Below are 25071 nucleotides of genomic sequence, written 5' to 3'. Positions count from 1 at the left end.
CATCGTAGACATTCTAAGGCACGTTGAATGCTTAAAAAGAGAATTCATGTTATCAAGAACATACTCAATAATTAAATTTTATCTGCTTATAATTTTTAAAAGAAAACAAAAGAATCATAGAATTTATTGCATGAACTTGATATTATTAAAGGAGATTCTGGATCCCTACACCATCTTAATCTATCCAAACTTCGATTCTCTATTTACTGGTTTATTTTCTATTTGCAAACCATCATCTTAATCCACAAGTTTATTGAATCAATTAATCTGAAAATTAAGCTAATAATCCATAGATCGTTCCCTGAGGAATCGACCTCGGACTTTCGAGTTATACTACTTGTGCGATTCTCCTGCACTTGGGAGAACAATTTTTTGAAAGCACCAAGTTTTTGGCGCCGTTACCGGGGAACGGCTGAGTTATTAGTATAATTTTAGATTTAATTTTTACCTTAGTAGTTAGTATTTTTCTTTTGAAAAAAAAAAATACTACTGTTTTTAATTCACTACACAGTCTGCATCAAACTCCGATATCATAGAAATTAGCCGTCTGATTGGACTCAAATTTTGTCAGCTGGTGCAAGACATATTTTTTAATAATCTGAACGATCTGATTTCACTACACAGTCTGCATCAAACTCTGATATCATAGAAATTAGCCGTCTGATTGGACTCAAATTTTGTCAGCTGGTGCAAGACATATTTTTTAATACGAAACCTTGCTGCTTTCTGCTTTAACTTTTCTGCATTTAATTTTTTTTAGAATAAGAAATTTATTGTTATCATATCTTATTAACCCTTGTTGATAATTTAAAAAAAAAAATAACTTTAAGAAAAGATCAAGTGTGATCATTCAAAATTAGAAAAAGAGGGAAACCTAAAATTTTAAAAACTTTAAATTTCAAATTTCAAATTTCAGACTTCAACTCAAAAATTTTTTTTTAAAAAATAAATAAATAATTTGCTTGATCACCTATTCAATGAAATTTAATGTCATGTCATAAAACATTAAAAAAAAAATAATCTCTTGATTGTTGCATATAGTATAAGGCATCAGCATAAAATATTTTTAAGGGCAGAACCCATTTAAAAAGATAAGATTGGGATTTCATCACTCGTCCTTAGCCCAAAAATTACCCCAGTGCATAAATATCCTAAGCTTAACTAAAATCAACTAGACGTTGGCCCCTAAGGACATTCGAGCTCAATAGGACGAAGACCACCGAAAGTTGCACCAATTTCGCTCTGTGGCTTAGTTGATGTCTAGAAAAGCTTTGTCCCTATAAGGGAGACAGTTCATCTGTTCGAGGCAAGTGGGTTTTAAGTGGGACTTTTGCGAACGCATCGTGGCCCCTCCACTTACCTGGGAGCTTACCTGGTCAACTCGGTTCATTAGACTGGATTGGAGGCTTAGGTGCCCTCTTCAAACCAGTTAGGAGCTGTCTAGAAATTTAAGAAAAATATTAGAAATTGAGGTGTAATGTTTTGTTGCATGTTTGATTGTGAATAGATTTTTGTTTTAGGGTGTCGTTTTAGGTTATCTTTAGTTGGTACTTATAATTAAAAAAAAAAAAAAAAGAGAGGGAAATATTTTGCATGCTAAAGTGGAATAGGGACGACACTGGTCGATTAAGTCGTACAACTTTAGATCATCCCTTAGGACATACCCCTGAAATTCCTTCTCAATATCTCACACCTTGTGAGATGGCTGATTTAAATGAAGATGCGGGGAGTCACCACAATCGAGAACGAGAACCCCATGTTATGACTCTAAGACAATACCTACAACCGGCTAGGACTAGTCAGCCTTCATGCATAATTTTTCCTGATAATGTAGGACATTTTGACATCAAACCAGGGGTAATCCAATTGCTGCCCAAGTTTCATGGGTTAGAGTCCGAGAGTCCGTATCTTCATTTAAAGGATTTTGAAGAATTGAGCATTACATTTAGAGTGCCAAATGTCACCGAGGATGTCCTCAAGTTGACATTGTTTCCTTTCTCTCTAAAGGATAAGGCCAAAACATGGCTAAACTCTTTGCGACCTAGATCAATAAGAAATTGACAAGATATGCAGAGAGAATTTTTAAAGAAGTTCTTCCCCACACAAAGGACCAACTTTTTGAAAAGACATATCAGCAATTTCCAACAAAAAGATAATGAAATATTTTATGAATGTTGGGAAAGATTTAAAGACCTTCTTTTCTCATGCCCTCATCACGGATTCGAAACTTGGAGAACCATTAGCTTCTTTTATGAAGGTTTATCTCCACAGTTGAAACAGTTTGTAGAGACCATGTGCAATGGTAGATTTTTAGAAAAACACCCTGATGAGGCATGGGAGTATTTGGATTCCCTTGCTGAGACTGCCCAACTTTGGGATAACGGGGATAGAAACAACAAGTCTTTGCCTAAGCCTACTAGCTCTGTACAGGGAGGCCTTTACAACCTCAGAACTGAGGATGATCTTCATGCTAAAATGGCAGCCCTCACTAGGAAGGTAGAAGAAATTGAGCTTAGAAAGGCTGAGCCTATCAAAACTATAGAGCTTAGAAACGAGTGTTGTGGTATCTGCGATATGTCGGGTCATACTACTACAGATTGTCCCACCATACCGGCATTCAAAGAAGTCTTGCACGATCAAGCAAATGCTATGAACTCCTACCAAAAGCCTTATAACGATCCATACTCGAATACCTATAACCCTGGTTGGAAGAATCATCCAAATTTTAGGTGGAGAAATGATCATCCTCAACAGTCACACCATTCAGCTCCTCCACTTGCACATCCTACTTTTGCATCACCACCCTCTCAAAAGCCAAATATCGAGGATCCTTGCAATCCATACAAACTTTTCTACAAGGTCAAGCTAATATCAATGCTCAAAATACTCGAAATTTTGAAGACATAAGGAACCAATTGTCAATGTTGACTACCGTCCTAAGTACCCAAGAGAAGGATAAGCTTCCAGCTCAACCCCAACCTAACCCACAAGTGCACGGTAGTAATAATACGGCTCCTTCTAGTTCGCATACAGAACATGCAAAGAGCATCATGACTTTGCGTAATGGAAAAGTCATTAATCAGACCATCCCATTGAGACCGCAGGTCACTTCTAATTCTGATGCTCCCAATGCCGATGAAAGGGACAAAGAAGAAGTTGAGGTCCCAACTTCTACTAAGAAAGTTGAATGTCCTTTTCCTCCACCTTTTCCACAACGGTTAAAGTCGTTGCAAAAGCTCGAACCTAATTCTGAAATTCTTGAGCTTTTTAAACAAGTAAAGATCAACATACCTCTTCTTGATGCAATCAAACAAGTACCCTCATATGCCAAATTTTTGAAGGACTTGTGTACTGTCAAACGCCGATTAAATGTTAAGAAGAAGGCATTTTTAACTGAAAATGTGAGTGCTATATTGCAGCACAACATTCTCCCTAAATATAAAGATCCAGGTTGCCCAACCATCTCATGCATCATAAGTGACTTTAGGATAGAGCGAGCATTGTTAGATTTAGGGGCGAGTGTGAATTTATTACCATATTCTGTATATGAGCAACTTGGTTTAGGTGAGTTGAAGCCAACCTCCGTCACTTTGCAATTAGCTGATAGGTCAGTTAAAATTCCAAGGGGGATTATCGAGGATGTATTAGTCCAAGTAGACAAGTTCTACTTTTCTGTCGATTTTATTGTATCGGACACACATCCGGCTTCGAATTCACAGTCTCAGATTCCGGTCATTTTAGGACGTCCATTCCTTGCAACTTCTAATGCATTGATTAATTGTAGGAATGGCGTCATGAAACTTTCTTTTGGTAACATGACCTTAGAATTGAACATTTTTAATGTGTGCAAACAACCCAATGATCCCGAAGAGAGTAAGGAGGTTGATTGGGTTGAAACCATCGCAGAAGATTATTTGTTAGCTAAAGCAATTAACAACCCATTCAATGATAGCTTAATTGATTGGTGTCCTAATGGAACCGATGATGATGATTTGTTAGTCACACCTATTGTGGATAATCTGGATATCAAGATGATCAATGGGTGGAGACCAAAAGTACGAGAATTTGAGAGGTTGTCGCCTCGAGAGGTGAAAATAGTACTATCCCATGAGCAAGCACCCAAGCTCGAATTGAAACCCTTACCGAAGGAACTCAAGTATGCCTTTCTTGGACCCGAGGACACTTACCCTATAATTATCTCGTCTGAACTTGATCATACCCAAGAAAGAAAATTAATTGATGTTTTAAAGAATCATAAAGGAGCCTTAGGGTGGTCTATTGCCGATTTGAAGGGAATTAGCCCCTTAATTTGCACGCACCGGATATATTTGGAGGACAATGCCAAAACCACAAGGCAAATGCAACGAAGGTTAAATCCTACAATGAGAGATGTGGTTAAGGCAGAAGTCCTCATGTTGCTTGACGTGGGTATTATTTATCCAATTTCCGACAGCAAGTGGGTAAGCCCTTCTCAAGTCGTTCCTAAGAAATCGGGTTTGACGGTAGTAGAAAATCAACAAGGGGAACTAGTTCCAACTCGTGTTCCGACGAGTTGGCGCATGTGTGTTGACTACCGAAAGCTGAATTTGGTCACACGAAAGGATCACTTTCCTCTACCCTTCCTAGACCAAGTATTGGAGAGGGTTGCAGGGCATGATTTCTATTGTTTTCTCGATGGCTATTCGAGATATTATCAAATTGAAATTTCATCGGAAGATCAAGAGAAGACTACCTTCACTTGTCCTTTTGGCATATTTGCTTTCCGACGAATGCCATTCGGGTTGTGTAATGCACCTGCAACATTCCAAAGATGCATGCTCAACATCTTTGAAGACATGAACGAGAAATTTTTGGAAGTGTTCATGGACGACTTCTCCATTTTTGGCGACACATTTGATGATTGCCTGTCACATTTACAAGCTGTCTTAGCTCGATGTATGGAAAAGAATTTGATACTGAATTGGGAGAAATGCCACTTCATGGTGCCAAAGGGAATTGTCTTAGGACATATTGTTTCATCGAAGGGCATGGAAGTAGATAGAGCTAAGACTGATTTAATTGCTAAGCTACTTGCACCCAAGATGGTTAGAGATGTTAGATCATTTTTGGGTCACGCCGGATTTTATAGGAGGTTCATCAAGGACTTTAGTGTCATATCTCGACCATTATGTAATTTCCTATCCTTTGATACACCGTTCAATTGGACTGAAACCTGTCTGGAGGCATTCGAAAAGTTGAAGTCTATGCTTAGCACTGCACCCATTGTGCGACCACCCGATTGGTCATTACCTTTTGAGATTATGTGCGACACTAGCGACTATGCGATAGGAGCTGTCCTAGGACAACACAAGGATAATAAGCCATATGTCATTTACTATGCAAGCAAAACCTTAAACGATGCTCAAATGAATTATACTACCACCGAGAAGGCATTGCTTGCAGTAGTATTTGCCTTAGATAAATTTCGCTCTTATATCCTTGGTGCTCCTATTGTTATCTTCACGGCCCATGCGGCACTAAAATATTTGTTGGATAAGAAAGAAGCCAAACTACGCTTAATACGATGGATACTTCTACTCCAAGAATTTGACATCACTATCAAAGATAAAAAAGGAGTAGAGAATGTGGTTGCTGACCATTTATCACGATTAGTTTTTCATGATTCAGTGCCACAGTTTTCCATCAAGGACTCATTCCCTGAAGAGCAGTTGTTTGCACTTTCTAGTATACCATGGTATGCAGATATTGTAAATTTTCTTGTTACAAGCTGGATGCCGGAGCATTGGGGGTCGACAGATAGAAAAATTTTCTTGCGCGAAGTAAAGAATTATTACTATGACGAACCCTATTTATTTAAATATTCCAATGATCAAATCTTTAGACGATGCATACCGGATCATGATATACAAAGCGTACTCTCTTTCTGCCATACTGATGCTTGAGGTGGACACTTTGCCTCGAAAAAAACTGTTGCAAAGGTCTTGCAATATGGTTTCTATTGGCCCACTATATTCAAAGATGCTCACGAGTTCTGTAGGACATGTGATCCATGTCAACGTATTGGAAGTCTAACTCGTAGGCAAATGATGCCTCTTCAACCCATTACTATTATCAAATTTTTCGATTGTTGGGGCATCGATTTTATGGGCCCATTCCCACCATCTTTTGGATATGAGTACATTTTAGTCGGTGTCGAATATGTGTCCAAATGGGTAGAAGCTGTTGCTTGTAAGACCAATGATCACAAACCCGTCCTGAAGTTTTTAAAAGAAAATATTTTTTCACGATTTGGGATGCCTAAGGTCATAATTAGTGATGGTGGAAAACACTTTTGTAATAAGCCTTTTGAGACATTATTAAAAAAGTATGGTGTCACCCACAAAGTTGCTACCCCATATCACCCGCAAACTAGTGGCCAAGTAGAATTAGCCAATAGGGAGATCAAGCGTATTTTAGAGAAAACGGTGAACCCATCACGAAAAGATTGGTCCTTGAAACTATCAGATGCATTATGGGCTTATCGTACTGCATAAAAAACCATTCTTGGCATGTCTCCCTACCGGCTAGTCTACGGAAAAGCATGTCATCTGCCTGTAGAAATAGAGCATAAATCGTATTGGGCAATTAGAAAATTAAATTTTGATTTACAAGATGCCGGTCTAACTAGAAAATTGCAATTAAACGAGCTTAATGAGATTCGCAGAGATGCTTATGACAATGCTAAAATTTGCAAAGAACGAATGAAGATCTTACATGATAAATCAATTTTAAAAAAATCTTTTGAACCTTTGCAAAAAGTTCTTTTATATGATTCCCGCTTACATCTGTTTCCTGGTAAGTTGCGATCGAGATGGACAGGTCCTTATATTATAAAAACTATTTTTCCACATGGAGCGGTTGAGATTGAGAATCCACGAGATGGTAAAATTTTTAAGGTAAATGGACACAGGTTAAAACCTTTTCTTGAGAATTTTGCAGATGAAGAGGACTCCTTTTTCTTGGGGGAGCCTTCTTATGACTGAGCATGAAGGCAAAGGTACGTGTATATTAGTTAGGATTATTTTTCTAGTTTTGTAGGTTTTATTTTCTGGATATCAACAGCTCAAGGTATTCCTCTTCTCTTCAATATTATTTTCTCTACTGTCTTTCATTATAGAATTCTTGTATCTATTACATTGAGGACAATGCAATGTTTAAGTTGGGAGGAGGGAAGTATTTTGATTAAAAAAAAATAAAAAAAATTTGCATTCTTTTCTAAGCAAATGCACATGTATTTTCATATTGAGTTTGTGCAACTATTAAGGCAAGGAATACATGCGTATATGACTGATCAGAGACCTATTATTAGATCCCCGCACATGTATTTAATGATTATAGGAAGGCCTCAGGAGTTCACATTTGTTTAATGCATTTTTATTAAGCCATATCTGTAAAAGAAGTACGAGTATCCTTGTCCGTACTAAAAGGTTCTTGATTTGGTTTTCACATAAAGATAGAGATTGAATACCCCGGCTAGATCATCTAAGTACCTTATGTTCCGACCTTGGTTGACCTATAGTCACGTTGCAGTCACATTATGTGGTCTAGTTTACCTTCTCTATTTTAAAAAAAAAATATATAAATAAATAAATAATAATAATAATAATAAAATGAGGAGATGACAAGTCTAACCTCGTGGCATAGTCTGGTTCGAGTAATTAAGCCTGAGGGGTGTTTCACCTAATGTCTTGAGCCAACTGGATCAGGAGTCATTGGCCGAAAACTCGCTACATGGATCTTGCTAGAGCCTAAGGGGGTTGGACTATTGTAATCACCATATTTAAAAAAAAAAAAAGCATGAATAGGGTTGGTCGGGCTGAACCCAGTGACAATGGCTGGTTTGACTCCATTGTATTGGACCTTTGTGTACTTTGGATATTTAGTTGGGATTGATAGCTCCTTTTTATGCGAACCATTCTTGACAATTTTAGACAACATAAGATATTCCAAAAATTTGATGGATCAGGCTCTAATAAACTGTAGTAAACACTTGTGAACTTGAGTAGTACACCTAAAATTCAAGCGGTACCATGTTGTGGTGGAGGTATTAGTACTCTGAGAAAGTCATACTATTTTATGCACACTACACTTTCGTATTTCCCCTTGCTTTGATAGTTGCCATGCTTGAAAATATATATTAATTACATGGGTATTAGCTTAGAATTTAGGACCTCATGTCATATCATTTTATGAATGATGTTTGTGGGTAACATCTCTACAAACCCTCACGAGACAACACTCGTCCACTAGGATAACCTAGGGGTTTAACGGCTTGTTGCACGTGCTAAGTGCAATCGTGATGCCCTACGAAAGTGGGTACATATCTTAGTTTTATGTCTTTAGCTTTAATAAAAAGTCAAAGAATTGACCAACACTTTTTCTACTCTCATGTTATTATTTACTCTGAATTGCTAGAGACTAGCAATAAGCTAGTCGGGGGGTGTGATGAGAGCACAAAAGTGCGATCTACACATCACTTAAATTGGTATTATTGCTAACAAATAATAATAAAAGTGCTATATTAATATTATATTTTTGTTGGATGTAGTTGATCGTAAATCAGAGTTAAGATGCGTATTTGGTACAGATTGGGATGATGCATAACCCCGAACCTGATCATGCTGGAGCATAATTAATCTGATCAAGTACACTTGCACTCGAGCAACACTTGGCAGTCATCTGGAGGCACTGCATAATGGATTCGCCAAGGGTCTAGTTTCATCATCCAAGAGGATCCAAAAGCCCGTGGGGTTCACAGCAGTGGATCCAAGATCCATCTATGCTTCCTAGCATCCCACGCATCCGAACCAACTTTCCGGACCCGCATCAGACGCCCCATTCACCGTGATCCGGCCGCGATCATCTCCCGAGCCCCAGCCGTTCGTGAGCTTCCACCCAGCCATCTGCCGCATCTGCATCCTAGAACACCCAACCATCCGTGCGTCTTCCTCACATTCCACGTGTTTCATCACCTCCCAGCAACCCGTCTGCCTCCTCTTCATCCGCCCGCGATCAACGCCATTTGCCTCCTCCACTGATTTCTCACATCCCAGCATCCCGCGGCAATCTTCTTCAGCAATCCCGTGTCCGTGCAACCTCCCAAGATCCCCCTTCTACCAGCTCCTCCGCATCTCATCCCAGCAAAGAACCAGTTTATGAGTCCGTGATTGCAGCCCGCGATCAGCCTCCTCCAGCATCCGCGGCTTCATCCGTCCGCTCCTCCCGCAGGTCCCGTGATCAGCGCCCAGCTTTCTCCTCCTTTCCAACGATCGTGAGCATCTCGGCGCCATTCGCCCCCTCCATTCCAGCGTCCCAGCTCCTTCGGATCAGATTCTCAGCATCCCGCATCCAACAGCACGCGGCCATTCGGAGATCCAACCCCAGTGATCCCGCCGCATCATCCTCTCCCGTTTCTCGCCATCAAGGAGCCACCGACCCCCTCCTCCGTGATCCGCCCAGCAATCCCACGGCCAGCTCTCGGAGATCCAATCCCAGTGATCACGCGATGCATTCTCAGCTCCCCTCCGTGTCCGCCTCTTCCGCCTTCTCAGTCTCCCGCGCACAATCCCAGGCACCCATTCCTCCTCCTCTCCACGCAGAATCAGGGAATCCATCGCCGGGGTGGGGACGATCTATATAAAGGGAGAAGGAGTTCTCGTCCGGGGTACACAAAAAAAACAGGGAAGGCAGAAGAGTGGAGCCGAGCTGCTGTTGTGGAAAGAAAAAAAAAAGTGTAGAGAGAAACAGGGGATGCCTTTGTTTCTGTTATTAAAAAAAAAGAGTGAGAAAGAGAGAGGAAGATGATGAGCTAAAGTACTTGGTGATGGGTGAAGGAAGATCCTTTGGTGTACCAAGTTCATGATGTAAATTCTAATCCTTTGCTTTATACGATCTATCTTTTGATTATGTTATGATTCTTATATGTTGAAAATTCTTTTATGATTTATGCTTCTTGATACATGTTTTCCTCAATTATTTGATTCATCGTAGACATTCTAAGGCACGTTGAATGCTTAAAAAGAGAATTCATGTTATCAAGAACATACTCAATAATTAAATTTTATCTGCTTATAATTTTTAAAAGAAAACAAAAGAATCGTAGAATTTATTGCATGAACTTGATATTATTAAAGGAGATTCTGGATCCCTACACCATCTTAATCTATCCAAACTTCGATTCTCTATTTACTAGTTTATTTTCTATTTGCAAACCATCATCTTAATCCACAAGTTTATTGAATCAATTAATCTGAAAATTAAGCTAATAATCCATAGATCGTTCCCTGAGGAATCGACCTCGGACTTCCGAGTTATACTACTTGTGCGATTCTCCTGCACTTGGGAGAACAATTTTTTGAAAGGGGAAGATTGTGGAGTGATTGATTATAACCCTATTTGATTTTGATGAGCTCAAAGCATTTGAGTATATCTTATGTTATACTAATGAATTCAATCCAGTGTTTCAGTCAAATATTTGTGAATTTATGTTTAAGTGTCTCTAGCTTTGGTTCAATACACTTTGGCTAAGTATGGAAATCAATTTGAACCAAAGTCTGAATCTCGAGTCGACTCCGGAATAGTACGAGTCGACTCCAAGCGTATCAAAAGCACTGGCACAAGCTCGAGTCGACTCCGGCACATTACGAGTCGACTCCGACTGAGAACAGACAGCCGAACAGAAAGACACATCTCAGAACTTGTCACCGAGTCGACTCCTGAAGAATTAGAGTCGACTCCGATGCTTGCCGAGTCGACTCCAGCATAGTACAAGTCGACTCCATGGAGTAACAGACAGAAAGACAGAGAAGCCATTTTGGACTCTGAGAGCCGAGTCGACTTCCGAAGAACTCGAGTCGACTCCGACGGTTGGCAGGTCGACTCCTAAGGAAGCAAGAGTCGACTCTCAGAAAAATGCAAGGCTAAAAGTCAGAGAGCCAACTTCGGTGTCTGAGAGCCGAGTCGACTCCCGCAAAGTCCGAGTCGACTCCAAGGCAGTTCAACTCCAAAGACAGAAGACCGGTACTTCGGTGTCTGAGAGCCGAGTCGACTCCCGCAAAGTCCGAGTCGACTCCGAGGCAGTTCAACTCCAAAGACAGAAGATCGGTATTTCGTGTCTGAGAGCCGAGTCGACTCCCGCAAAGTTCGAGTCGACTCCGAGACAGATCAAGTTCAAAGACAGAAGACCTGTCTTTCAGGCTCTGAGAGCCGAGTCGACTCCAAGGAAATCCGAGTCGACTCGAGGAAGCAAAACCGAGAGGATGAGTTATGAAACCCTGAAGATCGAGTCGTCTCCAGAAGGAAAAGTCATCTCCGGACAATTGGCGAGTCGACTCCAGGTTCAGCCGAGTCGACTCCAGAACGGGACGGCACTTTATTTCGAATTTTGAATAGTGGCCGAGTCGTCTCCAGTAAAGCATGAGTCGACTCTAGCAACACTCGAGTCGACTCCTGATCGAGCGAGTCGACTCCGATCCCAACGGACATTTTGTCAGGAGTTGCAGAATGTGCAGAACGGCCTTCAATCTATGTCTAACGGCTATTTTTCTTTGGGAATGGCTTAAATAGCCTGAGTGAACAGTAATAGAGTAAGAAAGAGAGACTTCATTCAAAGCAAAAGGGATTTCCACCAACCAAAGGCTCTCTAGAGTAATTACAAGAAAAAGAAGGAAGAAGTGCATTGAAGTCTACTCTCCAACCGTCTTCCTCACATTCAAGGCTCTCCTTCTGACAGCAAATCTTCAGCAAATTCAAGAGGAGTCAAAGAGTTTGAAAAGCCCCTTCCTCCACCTCCAAAATATGTTTTGAGGGCTTCTAACTCTTTCTTGCTTATATTGTTTAAATACGCTTTTTGAGAAGCTTCCTTTTGTTCTTGTTTCAAACTATTTGTTTCTTACTTGATTCAATCAGGGGATTGAATCAAGGGTGTCAAGGTTTGTTGGTGAGCCGAGGTTAAAACCAACGGTGTAAGGGTTTGATTGTGATCCCGGAAAAACAATCGGGTAGTTCTAGTCGGTGAGCCTGTGAAAACCGACCGAGTTCGTTGTGATCTCGTAAAACAACAAGTTGGGTTGTGAACTTGTAAAACAACCGGCTGTAATCCGAGGGATTATAGTGAACTCCCAAATGAGGCTTGGGGAGTGGACGTAGGAGCAAGGTGATGAAAGCACAAAAGTGCGATCTACACATCACTTAAATTAGTATTATTGCTAACAAATAATGATAGAAGTGCTGTATTAATATTATATTTTTGTAGGGTGCAGGTGATCGGAAATCAAGCTAAAATGCACATTGGGTCCAAAAATATGCATCACTGCAGGTGATCAGCCAACCGCTTGTGTCAACCCCAGTTGCACACTAGAAGGAGGTCAAGTTCAGCTGTCCACTTCATCGCAGCTTCAGTCTTCTACGAGCCCAGCGTGTGATCTCTCATCGCGTCCGTGTGCGAATCTCCCGTGAAGTCTCCCAGCTTCCATAGAGCATCCGAGTTGCAGTTTCCCCCCACATCCGCGGATCAGATCGAGTGCCTTCCGCGTGTGGATTAGCTTCCGAGTTTTTCTCCCATTGATTTAGCAGCTGTCGGTTCCAATCCTCCTTCCGTTCGAGAGTATCCCCATCCGTTTGCTTCCGAGTTCATCCATACGCGCCTTCCAACCGTCCGTGAAGCATCTCCTAGCATTCTCAGCTTCCACGTTCCAACTCTCAGCATTCAATCTGCCTGCATGCGATCCAATCTCCTTCAGCCGTCCAAGCTTCATCTTTAGCTCTCAGCTTCTTTCCGTGAGCATCCGGCCGTTTGCATCCAGCCTTCCGCATTTCCGGATTTTTCTCCCCACCAGCACATCATCCGAATCCAGCATCCCAAGCTCGTGATTCCAGCATCCCACAATCTTCAGCCTTCCTCAGATTCGCGCATCCAAATCTCATCCTACGGCCAGCAGTCCATTCCGAGTCCGCATGTGATCAGCTCCCAGCGAACTGTGGTTGTTACGTGCACATCATCTGAGTCCCAAATCCTCGGCGTCCGTTTTGAGCTCCTCTCCACGCGCGATCAGGGGAACCATCGCAGGAGGATCTATATGAAGGGAGTCCGCTCGGCTGGGGAGGTCTCGGCTATTCGGGAAGGAAAACAGAGAGAGGCCCGCTGCCATTCAAAAGAAAAAAAAAGAGAGAAAGGAAAACAGGGGATGCCCTGTTTCCGAAAATAAAAAGAAAAAAAAAGAAATAAGAGGAACAGGGGAGTTTCTTTTATGTTTATGGCCGGCTAATCCTTTAGGTGAAGGGTGATGGAGGAACTTTTGATGTCTTATTTTCTTTCAAGTAAATTCTGAACATTGCTCTCTTTGCTTTACACCTATTAATATGTTTTTGATTCTTGCATGCTTATTTATGCGATAGATCTCTTATGGTTTATATTTTTTTGATTCATGGATTGTTTTGATGTTTGATTTGTCGTAGACGTAATCGGCACGATAAATACTTAGATCTTGAATTCATATTTTCAAATTATATACTCCATGATTAGAACTATTCTATCTGATTGACCCTTAATCAAGAATCGCAGAATTTAATTGTTGAAAATAATATCATCGAAGGGGATTCCAGATCCCTACACCATCTTAATCTATCCAAATTTCAATTCTCTGTTTACTGATTTATTTTCTTTATGCAAAACATCATCTTAATCCACATATTTATTCAACTGAAAATTACATCTAAAAATTACGCTAATAATCTATAGATCGTTCCCTGAGGATTCGACCTCGGACTCCCGAGAATTTACTACTTGTGCGATTCTCCTACACTTGGGAGAACAATTTTATTTTTGCACCAAGTTTTTGGCGCCGTTGCCGGAGAACGGCGGATTTATTAGTATAATTTTAGATTTAATTAGTATCCTAGTATTTAGTCTTTTTTCTTTCAAAAAAAAAAAATCTTTATTGCTGTTTTTTTATTCCCTGCACAGTCTACATCAAACTCTGATATCTGCGTAATCCACCGTCTGATTGCACTCAAATTTTGTCGTCTGCTGTAGGACACATGTTTCTTTCATCTGAACGGTCTGATTGACATTTTGATACTTTTTCAACCATTAAATTAATATAAACTTTGCTGCTGTCTGCTTTGAATTTTCTGTGTTTAATTTTTTGTTTAGAAACAGAATTTTATTATCATCATATCTCATTAACCCTTGTTGCTACTTGAAAATTGATAAGAACTTTAAGAAAAGATCAAGGGTAATCATTAAAAAAATTAATTAAAAAAATAAAAAAAACAAACAAATAAATAAACTCTAAAATTTTGTATGCTAGGTTGGAATAGGGACAACACTGGACGTCTGAGTCGACAACCTTTTGACAATTCCTTAGATCACATTATTGAAACTTTTTCGCAAAATCTCAGATCTGGTGAGATGGCTGATGATGATGTAGGAAGTCACCATGGTAATGAAGGTAGACCCCCAGTTATGACACTTCGACAATACTTACATCCCACTAGGACTAGTCAACCTTCATGCATGATTATTCCTGAAAATGTAGGACACTTTGAAATCAAACCAGGAGTAATTCAATTGCTGCCAAAGTATCATGGAATGGAATCCGAGAACCCTTATCTTCACCTTAAGGATTTTGAGGAAATTGGCATCACATTTAGAGTGCCAAATGTATTGGAAGATGTCCTTAAATTAACCTTGTTTCCTTTTTCCTTCAAGGATAAAGCCAAAACATGGCTGAACTCCTTGAGACCAAGATCGTTAGGAACATGGCATGATATGCAAAGAGAATTCTTAAAAAAGTTCTTTTCCGCACAAAGGACTAATTTTTTGAAAAGGCACATTAGTAATTTCCAACAAAAAGACCATGAAACATTTTATGAATGCTGGGAGAGATTTAAAAATTTGCTACTCTCTTGTCCTCATCATGGGTTTGAAACATGGAGAACCATTAGTTTCTTTTACGAGGGATTGTCTCCACAATTAAAACAATTTATAGAGACTATGTGCAATGGTCTATTTTTGGAAAAGCAACCCGATGAGGCATGGGACTATTTAGACTCTCTCGCAGAGACTGCACAATTATGAGATATAGGAGATAGAGTGAATAAACCTTTGCCTAAGCCTACTAACATTGGATATGGGGGCCTATATAACCTTAGTACTCAAGATGATATTCAAGCTAAAATGGCAGCCCTTACTAGGAAGGTAGAGGAAATTGAACTTAGAAGGATTGAACCCGTCAAGACCGTAGAACATAACAGCGAGTGTTGTAGGATTTGCGAGATGCCTGACCATCTCACCACTGATTGCCCCACAATACCCGCATTCAAGGAAGTCTTGCACGATCAGGCCAATGTTATGAATACCTATCAAAAATCTTTCAATAATCCTTTTTCGGGTACTTACAACCCTGGATGGAAGAACCATCCAAATTTTAGGTGGAGGAATGACCAACCTCAACAAGTATATAACCCAACTCCTCCACCTCCGCCACCTCATTATGCACACGCACCCCCTTAAAAACCCAGTCTCGAAGAAACTTTACAATCTTTCATGCAAGGTCAAGCTAAAATCAATGATGAATTACGAAATCAACTGACAACGCTGACCACTGTTTTAAGTGCTCAAGAGAAAGATAAGCTACCAGCTCAACCACAACCTAATCCTCAAGTCTATGGTGGTAGTAATGCATCATCTTCAACTTCGCATAAAGAGCAAGCAAAGAGTATAATAACTTTGCGAAGTGGAAAGATTATTGACCGACCAGTCCCAGAACAAACACAAGTCATACATGATTCTGACCCTCCCAAAACAAAAGAAAAGGATAATGAAGAAACTGAAGCACCAACATCTACTGAAAAAATTGAATGTCCTTTTCCTGCACCATTTTCACAAAGATTAAAGCCCTTGCAAAAGCTTGAACCAAACTCTGAAATTCTTGAGCTTTTCAAGCAAGTAAAAATCAATGTACCCCTTCTTGATGTAATCAAACAAGTGCCTTCCTATGCAAAATTTTTAAAAGATTTGTGCACTGTCAAGCGTCGTTTAAATGTCAAGAAGAAGGCATTTCTGGCTGAAAATGTGAGTGCAATTTTACAGCATAACATTCTTCCTAAATATAAGGATCCAGGTTGCCCAACTATCTCGTGCATCATTGGCAATTTTAGGATTGAGCGAGCATTACTAGATTTAGGAGCGAGTGTAAACTTGTTGCCATATACGGTATATGAGCAACTCGGTTTGGGTGAGTTGAAGCCAACAACTGTGACCTTACAATTAGCTGACAGGTCAGTGAAGGTTCCTAGAGGGATTATCGAAGATGTGTTGGTCCAAGTAGACAAGTTCTATTTTCCTGTTGACTTTATCGTACTGGACACACATCCGGCTTCCAATTCACCATCTCAGATTCCGGTCATCTTAGGACGCCCATTTCTTGCAACTTCTAATGCATTGATCAATTGTAGGAATGGTGTCATGAAGCTTTCTTTTGGCAATATGACTTTGGAACTGAACGTCTTTAGTATAGGCAAACAACCCAGTGAACATGAAGAAAGTAAAGAAGTTGAATGGGTTGAAACCATTGCGGAAGAATATTTGTTAAAAGAAATATTTACTGAATCGGCCGACAATGGTTTGATAGATTGGTGTTCTGAAGGTACTACTGATGATACGGTCCCACCTATTTTAGATAACTCGGATGTCATGATGATCAATGGGTGGAGACCGAGAAAAGAAGAATTTGAACATTTGCCATCTCGAGGAACAAAGATAGTACCATCCCATGAACAAGCACCTAAGCTCGAGTTGAAACCTTTACCGAAGGAACTCAAGTATGCCTTTCTTGGATCCGATGACACTTTTCCTATAATCATCTCATCTGATCTTGATCATGCCCAAGAAAGAAAATTACTTGGTGTTCTAAAGAATCATAGAGGAGCTTTAGGGTGGTCTATTGCAGACTTGAAGGGGATTAGCCCTTTAATTTGCACGCACCGGATATATTTGGAGGACAATGCTAAAACCACAAGGCAAATGCAACGCAGGTTGAATCCTACGATGAGAGATGTGGTTAAAGCAGAAGTCCTCAAGTTGCTTGACGTGGGTATTATTTACCCAATTTCCGATAGCAAGTGGGTAAGTCCTACTCAAGTCGTGCCCAAAAAAGTAGGTCTGACGGTAGTCAAAAATGAGCAGGGTGAGTTAGTCCCGACTCGTATCCCCACGAGTTGGCGCATGTGTGTTGACTATCGAAAATTGAATTTGGTCACTAGGAAAGATCACTTTCCCTTACCCTTCCTAGACCAAGTTTTGGAAAGAGTTGCAGGACATAATTTTTATTGTTTTCTCGATGGCTATTCCGGATACTACCAAATCGAGATTTCACCAGAAGATCAAGAGAAGACTACTTTCACTTGTCCTTTTGGTACATTCGCTTTCCGTTGGATGCCGTTCGGGTTATGTAATGCACCTGCAACATTTCAAAGATGCATGCTCAGCATTTTTGAAGAAATGAACGAGAAATTTTTAGAAGTGTTTATGGATGATTTTTCTATTTTTGGCGATTCTTTTGATGATTGTTTACTACATTTACAAGCTGTCTTAGCTCGGTGTATAGAAAAGAACCTGATACTGAATTGGGAGAAATGCCACTTCATGGTGCCGAAGGGAATTATCCTAGGACATATTGTTTCATCGAAGGGCATGGAAGTTGATAGAGCCAAGATTGACTTAATCGCCAAGCTACCTGCACCCAAAACGGTTAGAGATGTTAGATCATTTTTGGGTCATGCTGGATTTTATAGGAGGTTCATCAAAGACTTTAGTGTCATAGCCCGACCATTATGTAACCTCCTATCCCTTGATACACCATTCAATTGGACTGAAACCTGTCAAGAGGCATTCGAAAAATTGAAGTCTATGCTTAGCACTGCACCCATCGTGCGACCACCCGATTGGTCATTACCTTTTGAGATCATGTGCGATGCTAGTGACTATGCGATAGGAGCTGTCCTAGGACAACGCAAGGATAATAAGCCATATGTCATTTACTATGCAAGCAAAACTTTAAATGATGCGCAAATGAATTACACCACCACCGAAAAGGAATTGCTTGCAGTAGTATTTGCATTAGACAAATTTCGCTCTTATATCCTTGGTGCTCCTATTGTTATCTTTACGGATCATGCAGCGCTAAAATATTTATTGGATAAGAAAGATGCCAAACCACGCTTAATACGATGGATTCTTTTACTCCAAAAATTTGACATCACTATCAAAGATAAAAAGGGAGTAGAGAATGTGGTTGCTGACCATTTATCACGGCTAGTTTTTAATAATTCGGTGCCATAGTTGTCCATCAAGGACTCGTTCCCTGAAGAGCAATTGTTTGCACTTTCTACTATGCCATGGTATGCTGATATTGTAAACTTTCTTGTCACTAACCGGATGCCGGAGCATTGGGGATCGAATGATAAGAATAATTTCTTGCGTGAAGTAAGAAATTATTATTATGATGCTCCTTATTTGTTCAAGTATTGCAATGATCGAATCTTTAGAAGATGCATTCCAAAACATGAGATACAAAGTGTACTCTCTTTTTGTCATGCCAGTGCTTGTGGAGGACACTTTGCATCTAAGAAAACGGCAGCTAAGGTGTTGCAATGTGGTTTTTATTGGCCTACACTATTTAAAGATGCCCACGAGTTCTGTAGGACATGTGACCCATGTCAACGTGATGGAAGTCTAACTCGTAGGCAAATGATGCCTCTTCAGCCCATTACTGCTATTGAAATTTTTGACATGTGGGGCATCGATTTCATTGGCCCATTCCCACCGTCTTTTGGATATGAGTATATTTTAGTTGGTGTAGAGTATGTGTCCAAATGGGTAGAAGCTGTTGCCTGTAGAACTAATGATCACAAACCTGTTTTGAAATTTCTAAAAGAAAATATTTTTTCACGATTTGGGATGCCTAAGGTTATAATTAGTGATGGAGGAAAACATTTCTGTAATAAGTCTTTTGAGATCCTATTGCGAAAGTACGGTATCACTCATAGAATTGCAACTCCTTATCACCCACAGACTAGTGGCCAAGTAGAGTTAGCCAATCGAGAAATTAAACGAATTTTAGAGAAAACGGTGAATCCATCACGCAAAGACTGGCCTTTAAAACTTTCTGACGCATTGTGGGCTTACCGTACTGCTTATAAAACTATTCTTGGTATGTCCCCATATCGGCTAGTCTATGGAAAAGCATGTCATCTACCTGTTGAAATAGAGCATAAATCGTATTGGGCCATTAGAAAATTAAACTTTGAACTGTCAGATGCTGGTTTCGCTAGAAAATTACAATTAAGTGAATTGAATGAAATTCGTCGGGATGCGTATGACAATGCTAGACTTTGTAAAGAACGAATGAAAATTAGGCATAATAACTCAATTCTAAGAAAATCTTTTGAGCCTGCACAAAAAGTTCTTTTGTATGACTCTCGCTTACATCTGTTTCCTGGAAAGTTACGATCAAGATGGACAGGTCCTTTCATTGTAAAAACTGTTTTTCCACACGGGGCAATTGAAATTGAGAATCCACAGGATGGCAAAATTTTTAAGGTTAATGGACATAGATTAAAACCTTTTCTTGAAAATTTTGCAGATGAAGAGGACTCCTTTTCCTTGGGGGAGCCTTCTTATGACTGAACATGAAGGCCAAGGTATGTGTAGTTAGAATTATTATTTTTTCTTTTATTTCTGGTTTTCTTCTTATTTTGTAGGTCTTCTTTTCTGGAAATCAACAGCTCAAGGTATTCTTCTTCTCTCTATTATTTTCTCTATTGTCTCTCATATATAGTTTTCTTGCATTTTTTTTACATTGAGGACAATGCAATGTTTAAGTTGGGGGGAGGAAAATATTTTGACAAAAAAAAAAAAAACTTTTTTTTGCATTTGATTACTTTCTTTTCTGAGCAAATGCACATGTATTTTCATGTTGAGTGTGTACAACTATTAAGGCAAGGAACACATGCATACTATGACTGATCAGAGACCTATTATTAGATCCCCACACGTGTACTTAATGACAATAGGAAGGCCTCAGGAGTTCATATTTGTTAACTGCATTTTTGTTAGCCTTATCCATAAAAGAAGTATGAGTATCCTTGTTCGTACCATAAGGTTCAGGATTTGGTTTTCACATAAAGATAGAGGTTGAATATCTCGACTAGATTACTTAAGTGCCTTATGATCCGACTTTGGTTGACCTATAGTCACGATGCAGTCACATGTATAATAAAAATATTTATATGGTTCAGTCTATCATTTCTTTTCTTGCATAATTATTATTCAAAAAAAAAATACTCATGATGACAAGTCTGGCCTCGTGGCGTAGTCTGGTTCGAGTAATTAAGTCCGAGGGGTGTTTTACCTAATGTCTTGAGCCAACTGGATCGGGGGTCATTGACTGAAAGCTCGCTACATGGACCTTACTAGAGCCTAATGGGGTTGGATAGCTGTAGTTGTCATGTGTATTGAAAATAAATAAATAAATAAATAAATAAAAATAAGCATGAATGAGTTGGTTAGGCTGAACCTAGTGACATGTGGTAATGGCTGGTTTGACTCCATTGTATTGGACCTCTGTGTACCCGGGTTGTTTAGTTGAGATTGATAGCTCTTTCTTTACATGCGAACCATTCTTGACAAATTTAGACAACATGTGATATTCTGAAAATTTGATGGATCAGGTTCTAATAAAGTGTAGAAAACATTTGTGGACTTGAGTAGTGCACCTAAAACTCATGCGGTGCTCTGTTGTGGTGGAGGTATTAGTACTCTGAGAAAGTCATGCGATTTGATGCACACTACACTTTTATATTTCCTTGCTTTGATAGTTGCAATGCTTGAAAATATATATCGATTAATTACATGTGTATTAGCTTAAAATTTATTTCACATTTTTTTATTATGATCTCATGTCATGTTATATCACGTATGATGTTTGTGGGTAGCATCCCCGAAAACCCTCACGAGACAACACTCGTCCACTAGGGTAACCTAGGGGTTTAACGGCTTGTTGCACGTGCTAAGTGCAATCGTGATTCCTACGAAAGTGAGTACTTATCTTAATTTTATGCAATTAGTTCTAATAAAATATCAAAGGACCAACCAACACTTTTTGTACTCCCATTTTATCAATTGCTTGTTAATTGCTAGAGACTAGCAATAAGCTAGTTGGGGGGTGTGATGAGAGCACACAAGTGCGATCTACACATCACTTAAATTAGTATTATTGCTAACAAATAATGATAGAAGTGCTGTATTAATATTATATTTTTGTAGGGTGCAGGTGATCGGAAATCAAGCTAAAATGCACATTGGGTCCAAAAATATGCATCACTGCAGGTGATCAGCCAACCGCTTGTGTCAACCCCAGTTGCACACTAGAAGGAGGTCAAGTTCAGCTGTCCACTTCATCGCAGCTTCAGTCTTCTACAAGCCCAGCGTGTGATCTCTCATCGCGTCCGTGTGCGAATCTCCCGTGAAGTCTCCCAGCTTCCATAGAGCATCCGAGTTGCAGTTTCCCCCCACATCCGCGGATCAGATCGAGTGCCTTCCGCGTGTGGATTAGCTTCCGAGTTTTTCTCCCATTGATTTAGCAGCTGTCGGTTCCAATCCTCCTTCCGTTCGAGAGTATCCCCATCCGTTTGCTTCCGAGTTCATCCATACGCGCCTTCCAACCGTCCGTGAAGCATCTCCTAGCATTCTCAGCTTCCACGTTCCAACTCTCAGCATTCAATCTGCCTGCATGCGATCCAATCTCCTTCAGCCGTCCAAGCTTCATCTTTAGCTCTCAGCTTCTTTCCGTGAGCATCCGGCCGTTTGCATCCAGCCTTCCGCATTTCCGGATTTTTCTCCCCACCAGCACATCATCCGAATCCAGCATCCCAAGCTCGTGATTCCAGCATCCCACAATCTTCAGCCTTCCTCAGATTCGCGCATCCAAATCTCATCCTACGGCCAGCAGTCCATTCCGAGTCCGCATGTGATCAGCTCCCAGCGAACTGTGGTTGTTACGTGCACATCATCTGAGTCCCAAATCCTCGGCGTCCGTTTTGAGCTCCTCTCCACGCGCGATCAGGGGAACCATCGCAGGAGGATCTATATGAAGGGAGTCCGCTCGGCTGGGGAGGTCTCGGCTATTCGGGAAGGAAAACAGAGAGAGGCCCGCTGCCATTCAAAAGAAAAAAAAAGAGAGAAAGGAAAACAGGGGATGCCCTGTTTCCGAAAATAAAAAGAAAAAAAAAAGAAATAAGAGGAACAGGGGAGTTTCTTTTATGTTTATGGCCGGCTAATCCTTTAGGTGAAGGGTGATGGAGGAACTTTTGATGTCTTATTTTCTTTCAAGTAAATTCTGAACATTGCTCTCTTTGCTTTACACCTATTAATATGTTTTTGATTCTTGCATGCTTATTTATGCGATAGATCTCTTATGGTTTATATTTTTTTGATTCATGGATTGTTTTGATGTTTGATTTGTCGTAGACGTAATCGGCACGATAAATACTTAGATCTTGAATTCATGTTTTCAAATTATATACTCCATGATTAGAACTATTCTATCTGATTGACCCTTAATCAAGAATCGCAGAATTTAATTGTTGAAAATAATATCATCGAAGGGGATTCCAGATCCCTACACCATCTTAATCTATCCAAATTTCAATTCTCTGTTTACTGATTTATTTTCTTTATGCAAACATCATCTTAATCCACATATTTATTCAACTGAAAATTACATCTAAAAATTACGCTAATAATCTATAGATCGTTCCCTGAGGATTCGACCTCGGACTCCCGAGAATTTACTACTTGTGCGATTCTCCTACACTTGGGAGAACAATTTTATTTTTGCACCACAAGGGTTAGCTCCGAACCACTATAAAATCGCTTGTGTTTGTGATTGTTTCATTGTCTCTTCCTTTCCCTTCATCCACTGCATATAGCAACTAATTAATCCACTTGCAATAAGTTTTAATTAGTTACTCATTTAGTTTTAATTTGTAATTATTAATTAAAACCCAATTCACCCCTCCTCTTGGGTTGTCTTCTTGGGCAACAACTTAATTCTCAATTAAGTTTAGACTTATGAAAGTTTTGATCATTGCATATTTCTTTTTAATTACATATTAATTTCAATCTTTCAGTTCTTAAAACACATTTTCAGATCTGAGTTTTTGTAATTAATCACATGTAATCAATTTTAATTCATGTTTAAATCATTATGATTTATGTTCATGCATCACATATACATAACAACATGAATTAATACAAACAACATACATCTTATGTATTTTTTTTTTACTTTTATTTTCAGATCTAATTTGTTCATTAAAATCAGAGATCATATGTATCATAAACTTTATTTAGATCTAATCTAAACAATATTATGATTTCAGATTTATTCATGTTACTAATCCTAACACAAACATGCATCATATGCATCCAAAATTTTAGATCTACTTAATCATGCATAATCAGCAATTAAATCAATTATAAAAAGTACTTTAGATCTAATCTAAACATGTTAATGATTTCAGATTTAATTACAAGAATTAAAACATAAAAGTTTAAACACGAACCTGGCTCTGATTGTTAGATGTATGCCCTAGAAGTCAATCTGACGGACACATTATTAATTCTGGGACATAAATTTGAACTTGACTTTATTATTATTGAATAATAAATGGGCATCTTTTCATTCATATTGTTTATGTGTCTATGAATCGTCTAAGAAATTAATAAGATGATGATACATATTTTTCAAAGTTGAGAATTTGAGCCATGTATCATTGGTGATTAATTTCTAAATGCTCCTGATCAATGGATCATCACGAGGACGGTGATCGATCTGATCGGTGCACAGATCGCTTTCCTTATGGATGGACGAGACTCGAGTCCACAGTGTAGGGACACTGAAGTGAGAGTGCAAGTGCTTGTTAGAGAACAAGGGTACTGAGCGTGACCAAGACAAGAAGTCACTTGGATGTCTATCCACTCGTCAATGACTTACTTGATGTTGCAGTAGTTTGACTGGTCCTTTGACCTGTGGTGCTTCGGCTACTCATAGTGAGGTTATTGTAGTTTGACTGCACATACACATGGTCTCTAATCATATGGGTCCTTGTAGTGTAGATTGGCTGCAGTAAGTTCACTGTAGGAATAGGGTACGCACCTACATGGAATCTATCGACCTTGATAGAAGAGGAGAGATCCTATGTGATTTATTAGACTGAGTTCTAAGACCTTGGCTAGGGCAATAATATACAGTGGAGAAAGAGTTTTTCACTATCGGACTCAAGTCGAATAAATCTAGACATATGACAGACGACGGGGTTTGACGAGTTATCCATTACCTCCGGTCTGTAGGGATCCATGATAGAAGGACTGTATCATACGATAACTGCACCTAGAGGTTCATCATTCTATTCTGCTGGGTGGCCACTACATACTGCTAGGTGTCACTGGTGGATGGTGAGACTCATCTTGATGGTCGATAATCCCTGGTGAGTTGAGTTGAAATTGTTTCAACCCATTGAACGGAGTTTTCAATGATATTGTGATAGAGATCGCAATATATCTCACTACCAGTCAGAATAGAACCTATGGGGTCACACACATTAGAGGTATTGATCGATTCGATGGTTGAATGTGATTAGGAATCACAAATAATCAATTAGATTGATAAATGGTTAACCCGCTAAGAGTTAGTGGTTAGAAGAAGGAATAATTGCAATCGAATTATAATTTAATTTAATTAATTGGATTTAATTAATTGGACTTGATCATGAGTCCTACTTGGAGTGGAATTCATGAAGTCCTAATTGGATTAGGATTTCAAATTAAATTAGAGTCCTACTTGGAATAGGATTTCTAAAGTCCTAATTGTCTTAGGGTTGAAATTTCAACAAGTCCTGATTAGATTAGGATTTTCTTAAGTCCTAATTAATTTTAATTTTAATCTAATTAATTTTATGACTCCTAAT

General features: G+C 39.5%; 1 protein-coding gene, 1 non-coding gene and 2 pseudogenes across 3 annotated transcripts; 2 read left to right on the top strand and 2 right to left on the bottom strand.

The window, feature by feature from the left end:
• The first annotated feature begins 1568 nt into the window (after positions 1–1568).
• LOC149768780 (uncharacterized) lies at positions 1569–14488 on the top strand (annotated as a pseudogene). Its single transcript, XR_016397599.1, has one exon. The product of XR_016397599.1 is annotated as an uncharacterized LOC149768780 (transcript).
• On the bottom strand, positions 2114–2222 carry LOC113463300 (small nucleolar RNA R71). Its single transcript, XR_015973840.2, has one exon. It is a non-coding gene; the product is annotated as a small nucleolar RNA R71 (small nucleolar RNA).
• Positions 14489–14622: 134 nt separating the features above from the next.
• LOC149768778 (uncharacterized) lies at positions 14623–18382 on the top strand. Its single transcript, XM_089925997.1, has one exon. The coding sequence runs from the start codon at positions 15587–15589 to the stop codon at positions 18380–18382; it is 2796 nt and encodes a 931-aa protein (XP_089782123.1). The 5' UTR covers positions 14623–15586.
• LOC149768779 (small nucleolar RNA R71) lies at positions 14867–14964 on the bottom strand (annotated as a pseudogene).
• Positions 18383–25071: the final 6689 nt, after the last annotated feature.

The sequence above is a fragment of the Phoenix dactylifera genome, chromosome 1 (assembly GCF_051530095.1).
Source record: "Phoenix dactylifera cultivar Ajwa chromosome 1, Ajwa_hap1_PhDact_Kaust_v1.1, whole genome shotgun sequence".
NCBI lineage: Eukaryota > Viridiplantae > Streptophyta > Magnoliopsida > Arecales > Arecaceae > Phoenix > Phoenix dactylifera.
This window is presented reverse-complemented; position numbering and strand designations above follow the sequence as displayed.

What these genes read in the sequence shown, in the direction of transcription:
- LOC149768778 (XM_089925997.1), top strand. Translation starts at nt 15,587, where the DNA reads ATGCAAGGTCAAGCTAAAATCAATGATGAATTACGAAATCAACTGACA.